Genomic DNA, 7881 nt, shown 5'->3' with positions numbered 1-7881 from the left:
AGCTGTTGCAACAAAGTGTTGCTAAAGTTTTTCTCAATGGGATGTGGATTCCGTCAGTTCAATGTTTAAGCTCTAGGAGGAAGAACAACAGAAGGGGTTAATGTAATCCATTACATTGGCGGGGGCCTCTAATAACTGGTCTCTCTCTGCGTCTCCATTGGCCCGCGGAGTTTCCATTGTGCTGGCTGGTGCAGGTGTGGGACATGCTTTGTTGATCATAATCCCCTCGGCAAGGGGAGAGGCTTTGAGTGTGTTTGACGTACCCCACCGGCAGGCCCTTTGCTCCTCGGCCGCCGAGCAGCCACCGTCTCCAGCGGCCACTCATGGGATCCGACAGGCGGAAAAATAATGAACAACATCTCAACCCGGAGCTGACCTGGCTCCAATTCACCAGCTCCACACGAGGGGTAAACGAACCACTTAATTGAGCCTTCCAGGATCAAATCATGCCCAAGACCCCCCCAAGCCACCCTACTACTTCAACCCTCCCCACCTTCCCACTTCTACAGTACGCAGCCCACCAAGATTTGTTTTTCTACACATGCCAAAACTATTATTCTCCTTTTTAATTTTAGAATTAAAAGTCAGAATGGTGTTCACAGGTAACGTAACTTGAAGCATTTACTCTCAGATTGAGTGGTGCATGGCTTCTTCTTTAAAATGTTCTCTCTTTCTGCACAATTATGACCAAAAACATCATCAAATATAAAAAAAAACCACCAAAAATTGACTTTGTTATCACTTTATTGAAGAAAAGCACCTGTAACCTTCTATAGTTGCTAAAGACAAGCCAGAAAGCAACAAAAAAGAGCACAATAATTTGTGCTATCCTTCACATTACTTTTTCCTTTATTTAATCTTATTTGTTAAATTGACTATTTATCTCCACAAGACTGTAGATGATCATAATAATGAAGTAATAAAATTGTTTTTTAAGGGGCACTGATGCTTCACAGACATGGTTTGACCTTTACATCAAATTGAAGTTAAGGAGCAAGGTCAAATTATAAAATACTTGACCTAATAGCATGAAAGAGTTGCTATTGTCAGACATGGGGAAAACCTGTTTTGTTTTCGTGGATCATTCCGGGACATTGACAGTCCCGTGTCCTGAAACGAGCCACCGGCCCGACGCAGCATCACTCTGCTGTGCTTATTTAACATCGCAGTCAGGGATCCTTGATGAAGTTGATCTCCGGCCCTTCATGTGAAACATGCTGACGAGACTGAACAGTTGTTTTCTGTGCTCCCTCTAAGATGTTTCTCATTAGCGAGGCGTCACCTCTTCCCTGTCTATTATCAGAGGAACAATTTGGGTTCGGGGAGAGGAGAGGGGGGGTGTCTTGTGGGGTCGTTTTGGGACTTGAATTCGGCCTACACTGTACAGTCACTGATCGAAATAGCACCAGCAGTCTAGTATTTAACCTGCTTCCCAGCTGGCCCAACAATGCTGCTTTTCAAATGTCACCCAATAGGGCGAATGCCAAATTAGGACGGGGTGCCCAATGTTCCAGGCACAAAAGAAGGTGATCAAACAGAGCCTGGGTCAGTGGATCCTCTCTAATTGAAAAGTTCACACTTGGCAGCAGGAATGCTCATTCACGGACAACTCTGGAGAAGTCCACCAGGATGGGAAAAGCTCCGGAACCGTCTGCTCGATGTACATTGACATCGAAGGTCAGATCTAGGTAATCTGACTGTCGCTCAGGAGTCGCTGCAGCGCTGGAGAGGAGCGCAGAAGAAGAAACACGACGTGCTAACTGATCCTTGCTTTTACAGATTAGATCACACTGGAATGACTCTTTGGCTACGAAGCTGCGATCGTGAAAAGCTACATTAATAGGGCTTAATTAGTAGGTCAGATTTTTATTAATGAAACAAGGGTCACACAAGTGCATGGCATGAGGTGAAATGCTTTTAAACAATGTTCTATTATTACATTATGACAATATTTTTTTCCCCTTTAATTATGTTTGGATCCTCTAAATGGAAACGATACGCCCTCCCACCCCCACGCCCTCCCCTGCAGTCTGCAACCATTCTCATAACCGAGGGCCAAAAGAAAGAAGACGCAAATCCGAGATAATAAGAAAGTACAGTCATGTCAATTTCACGGCACAGTGCTTAAGTACCTGGACACATGCATGGTGTGAATTATAAACAGTGAAAACTAAATAAATCATCACATCATTGTCCCTAATCTGCACAATGGGTGGCAAATATTTGCAGAGGGAATTTCTCGATGCATCGTTTCTTAGCAGGAACAAAGGAACATGGCCTCCTCTCAGTTTGGGACAAACACTGCTGGAGAATGGAGACAAAGAGATACTTAAGGGGGATATCTTCACCTCTCTTCAGAGAGTCCCTAATTGATACATGGGGACCGGCATAAAGGACAGAGCACAATGGCTCTATTGTTTCACGTATTCTTTCTGTATGAAGTCGTCTGTAAACTGCTGAGTCTTTGGACCGGCTCCAACCTTGAACTTTCTTTCTTAATTTTGGTCAGAACTGAGCACAGCTCGTCTCTGCCTGTGGAGCATATTTAGTATTAGAAGTAGGCGCAAAAATATTAATCTGCTGTTCCCTTTGAAGTGGTAAATGTTGCAAACGTGACAGGAGAAAGGAAAAGTTGCACACAGAGCAGGCTGTAAATTTAAAACAAAGCATGTTTTCGTATCATGAGGGTACAAGTTTAATCTCTTTGTAATGCTGTACAGAAATATTGACAGAACAATAATATAGAAAAAAAAACATACTTCAGAAATGTACGTGTTGAAAGTTTCGAGGATTAATTTTCCTCAGAGAAACATTTCGTTTAACTCCTTACTGGAAACTTAACTCTCCGCGTTTTGATTTCCTCTAGATGAATATCGCAATCTGGAGATCAGCTGACACTTTAGCCTTGTCAGTAATTCACTGGAGGTCTTTCACTGGAAGTTTGAAGTTGTCTCACTTTTCCTTATAATTAGTACAAAACTGCATAGTTCTTTCTGGGGAATTTCCCAAATTCTAAGGAAATGTGAAAGCATCCGTGTGAACTTTTCTTAATTTTAGGAACAATTTTTGTTTTGGTGTCATTTTATTTTATTTTTTTTTACGTATTGAACATCATTAGCAGTGGCAGATAGAGGCAGGAGGAGGCCCGGTATAAGCAGGCAAACTACCTGGTACTAAAATTGTCTTCTGAGAGCAAAAACCACCCGACAAACACTAATCGCTGATCTGAAAGTAAGAAAAATGGACTAAACAGAATAAAAGAGTCGTGCTGTAAACTTGACTTTAAACCACTACACTCAAGCCATAGATTCTTGTTAAACTCTGAGTACAAGCAGAATATTTATAAAGCTGGAAAAGGAACTTGAAAAGACCCACACAATAAAAATAATATGTAAATAATAGGTGAACATGACATACTAAAAAAAATGTTCATAGTATTTTTTTTTATGCAAGTTGTTTGACTTTACAACTGATTATTAAATTAAAGTAAATTCATGGGGAATACATTTAAATTACAATGCAGACCTGAATGCACCTCATGCCCTGTTTAAAAGGATGCATGACAATACAGTAGATAGCACACAGCATTTATTTGTGATGGTAGATGAATCTGCTTATGTGCTGAATATAACGTATAAAGAAAAACAAAGGCAACAGAAGATACATAAGCCATTCAGTGATTGTCACATTGAATCCTGAGTGAAACCATAGTATAGGATATAGCTTTAGTGTACAGATCTGGGGGTTTAGTGAGAGCATTTCTTCTGCGTTTTGCAAAGCTAATATTCTGCTTTAACCAAACTATGTTCACACAACAGTAGATAAAAAAAAGCCTATTTGCATAAATAGCATAAATAGTCACCAACTACTTTCATAATTTACAAAAATACATATTTATAAAGCACACGCGTATTTAAATGAGCCTTAGTGCTGCGGTTTTAGTCAACATGGAGATATTAAAAAAATAAGGCAAGCTCACGTTTAAGTTTACTTGTCTGTGAAATCAGTTATTATGTGTCTAAATATACAAAGAAACCTGTCATAGTATTGGGCACTTTCATGTCATGTGATTGTTGTTTTGAGGTAATGGCGGTCTCACGAAGGCAACTTTGGCAGATTTGCATTGACTGCGACTCAACTATGTGATCTGATAGAAGAATTTGGCTGCTCCGGAGAAAAATGGGCCACACTTGGCAAATGCATGTTTACATCTTAAGCGGTTTTATCTAAAAAGCAAAAGTAACATTCAAATAAAAAAAATAAAATAAAGTTTTTCAAAAAATGCAGTTTTCAGTGGCAGCCTTTTTTTTTTTAAAACCACTGAGAGCTTTGATATAGTCATGAAAAAGAAGAAAAAAGAGAAGTGCTTCATTTTTGTTACACTTTCAGGCTGACCTTTCCACCGTTTTAATGTTAAAAGTTAAATTAACATTAAGTTAAATATTTCGTGTTCTTTAATCTGTCTGGCATGTTGATCGGTGAAGGAAGTGTTGTGTTTTTTTATGTGGTGGAGTGCAACCCAGCCTGTACTTAGATCTCGCTGCAGAAATAAATGCATGCAAGCATGCGTTTGAGTCATAGAGCAAAAATAAGTCCCTGCAACAGTGTGACGCTGTGGTTAAAGCAGGTCCTATAGCTCAGTGCCTTCCCTGGGATAGATCAAGCTGTTGACACTGAAACTGTTATAGAAGTGACTGTTGAACTGTCCGCTCTGCCCTCCGCCAAACGTGTTGTAGTACACTCCACGGTTAAAATGCAAGCTCTCGCTGTGCTCTGATGGCCCCGTGTCCTGCCCGCTGTGGTTGGGGTGGTATGGGCTCAGGGCGGTTATGTTCCTGTTCGAGAGCTCGTTCACCAGTCCAAGGGACCCCTGTCGGCTGGGGCCCCCCGAGCTGAGCGTGGACATATTGCTGTAAAAGTTATTAAAACAAGGAGCAGAGGAGGCCAGTCCAGGCGGGGACGCAGATGCGGATGTTTTGTGGTTCTCGCTCATCACTTCCATCTCTGGGGAGGAAGGCCCCAGGAGCTGAGGACTGTCTGAGGGTTTCAGTGGGGCAGCCGCTGTCGGCCTACCATCCTCAACCTTTGTGGCACCCACAGCTGCTGCTGCTGCTCCTCCTGCGCTGCTCTGATCCGATCGTCTTTTCCTTTTCCTGCGGAAATTTCCGTTATCAAACATCTTCTCACAGTTTGGATCCAACGTCCAGTAGTTCCCCTTCCCTGCAAGTGGAAATGAGAGACACATCACAGCTGAATTACTTCAGTTTTGTAATATTGAAACATTACCTGATCAGAATTTGTCTGACTAAATAAAATCCTAAATTTCTTTCTGATGCCATTTTTTAAAGCTTCCCGTCAAACTTTACAGTACAAATCAAAGCAATGTGAATGAACCTTAAAAGAAATGATCTATAAGAGATGTCTGTGTCACGGAAGCTAAGATCCAATAGGTAAAAATGTACTGTATTATACTGCCATCCCTAGTTTCCTATTATCTGCACTACTGGACACTTGGGAGTTCTCTTGGCACCTCTTCCTGAGCTGACTGTCTTTCTAGTCTAGACTGAAGTACAGGTTAGAATGAAAAACAACATTCCAGTCATAGTGTACAATACAAGCACTGCTTTAAAAATACTACAATAGACTACTGAAGGTAGTGCAGAGGAACATAAACTGTACTACATTATTGTATATAGTCTGCTCATATTTATCCGTCTGTATATATAAAGTAGTGCTACTTGTTTTCCATTGCAATATGAAAAGCACATACCTGACCTGATCATATTGACTTATTGGCAGTAAAAAAAAAAAAACACTTTACAAAGCATCAACCAGGGTTTTACGCACATATCTGCTTAGGCACTATAAAATGAAGTTATTTAACTATTCATATTAATTTTTAAAAGTTTCAATTTTGATTGATTGAACGAAATTTTCTATTTAACTGATCACCACTGAGCCCTCCCGATGAGTAAACTCCATGTATTAAACGCCTCAACACTTTTGATGTACTAATAACGTTTTCTGTGATGCGTTCACGGTACCTGGATCGTCCTCGTCCCTCGGCACTTTTTTGAAACAGTCGTTGAGAGACAGGTTGTGCCGGATAGAGTTCTGCCAGCCCGCTTTGCTCTTCTTATAGAAGGGGAAATTGTCAGCCACGTACTGGTAAATCTGACTCAGGGTCAGCTTCTTCTCGTGCGCATTCTGGATGGCCATGGCGATGAGCGCCGAGTAGGAGTAGGGTGGACGGACCAACTTCAGCAGCTCCTCCTGGCTGGCGATGGACAACCAGCCCAGGTCGGGCCCGCCGAATCCAGGTGAGTTTGTTATGAACTGCCGCTGCGAGCCGTAGGAGGGCGGGATGAACGACGGGTTGTTGCCGTGCAGGTATGAAGCGGACGAGTTGACGCTCGGCCCGTTGAGCCACAGGTAGGGATTTGGAGACGACGCGTAGTCCCCGAGGCCGTAGCCAGCGGGCCTTTGCGCACCTTGGAGGCTCGGCTGGTGGTACATGCTGCTGAAGTTGTCGCAGTAGACAGCAGCCGCCATATCCGGGGCCTCCTGGGCGCCTTTGGGTGGGAGAGAACCGACGGTAGGGGAGGTGTGGTGGTGCTGGTGATGGGACTGAGGATCGATGGAGTTCATCACTCCCCGCGGGAAATCCTAAAAAGAAATGCTGAAGCGATTCAGGTGTCCTCTCCCCGGTGGTGCGCGCACAGCAGCAACAAGTGTCAGGGAGGATGGAGGAGTTTGGGGAGTTTTAATAGTATAAACCCTTGACAGGAGCCACATGCGAGCGCTTTTCCCAACAGCCAATAAACACACACGGTGAGTAAACGGGGGTGTGGTCACGCTCTAGCTCATTCATCAGAGAGTGGGTCAGTGGTTCTCAAAATGTTTCCCCTCCTTAAACCTCCCGGAGAGACACAACAGACACCCGCTGGGTTCAGATTTTCTCCGAGGGGTGGAAGCTGTGATCATTTAGCCTCAGTCAACAAACAGCGAACGTGGCTCAGACTGTAATAATCGCTTTTAGATGGGATTTCCTGGCCTGCTCACTTAGACCTGCACTAGAATTTACTTTTTTCAAGCCACCGAATGTCCCTTTCCCCCCTTCCTTCACTAATATTAAGTACTGTAAACGTTATTTTGGTTGGATTGTAAATACCGAGAGCTGACAGCAGATCTTTGGGCAGGCAAACCCATCACCCGCAGCCATCCAGATTTCTGCCACGCTACCTGTAACCACTCAGCAATCCACATAATGGGCAGCTGTGCAGTTAGAGACATCCCCTGAATGAGATGATTGGTTTTAAGTGATTTTAATTAACAAAAGTCTAACAATTAGTCATTATAAATGCAGGAAATGAATAAAGTGTTTTGTAGTATCCATTAGCTGAATATGCAGTCATGGGGACTATTAAACCTCTCTTCATCTCCAATCAATGAGACTCTTTTCAGGTACTTGAAAAAAGTATCCCTTAGCCATGCTGAAGTGCCAAAGCAAGTGTGTGGTTAAAGGATGGTAGTCATTATGTTTTCTATGTGTTTTTACTTGGATTTATTTATTTTATTTATTTATTTTTAAAAAAGCAGTGTTACTGAAAGATAGTTTGCTTTTCAAATCAGTGAATTTCAGTATCTCATAGCTCATAAGACAATGGGAGTATCCACACACCAAAACTCTTAATATTTTGATGAAGCAAATCATGCAGGACTAATATTTAATGTTTGATCTTCCGGGAAATGAGATGAAAACCTCAAGTAGATTAAAGGAACTGCAGTGGATTAAATCCTTCAAGTACAGCAGCTCCTTGGTGTGAGCAGTAGCACTAGTATTGTATCTGTAAAAACCTTATTTCCAATATCCTAAATTTA

The 7881-nt window shown here is 42.3% G+C and overlaps 1 protein-coding gene across 1 annotated transcript; it reads right to left on the bottom strand.

The window, feature by feature from the left end:
* Positions 1 to 2674: 2674 nt before the first annotated feature.
* On the bottom strand, positions 2675 to 6812 carry foxi2 (forkhead box I2). The gene is made up of 2 exons (XM_085391256.1): positions 6045 to 6812; positions 2675 to 5220 (listed from the first exon to the last, which is right to left on the bottom strand). The coding sequence occupies exons 1-2, from the start codon at positions 6646 to 6648 to the stop codon at positions 4631 to 4633; spliced, it is 1194 nt and encodes a 397-aa protein (XP_085247382.1). The 5' UTR covers positions 6649 to 6812; the 3' UTR covers positions 2675 to 4630.
* Between the last annotated feature and the right edge of the window lie 1069 nt (positions 6813 to 7881).

Source organism: Rhamphochromis longiceps, linkage group LG19 (genome assembly GCF_057381845.1).
Source record: "Rhamphochromis longiceps isolate RC_006_pf linkage group LG19, R_longiceps_female_GT1.1, whole genome shotgun sequence".
In the NCBI taxonomy this organism is placed as follows: Eukaryota; Metazoa; Chordata; class Actinopteri; order Cichliformes; family Cichlidae; genus Rhamphochromis; species Rhamphochromis longiceps.
This window is presented reverse-complemented; position numbering and strand designations above follow the sequence as displayed.

Bases quoted from the DNA above. Each gene is read 5' to 3' on its own strand.
- foxi2 (XM_085391256.1), bottom strand. From the start codon at position 6,648: ATGAACTCCATCGATCCTCAGTCCCATCACCAGCACCACCACACCTCC. The intron at 5,221-6,044 runs GTACCGTGAACG...TTCCACTTGCAG, and splicing joins GAGGGACGAGGACGATCCAG to GGAAGGGGAACTACTGGACG.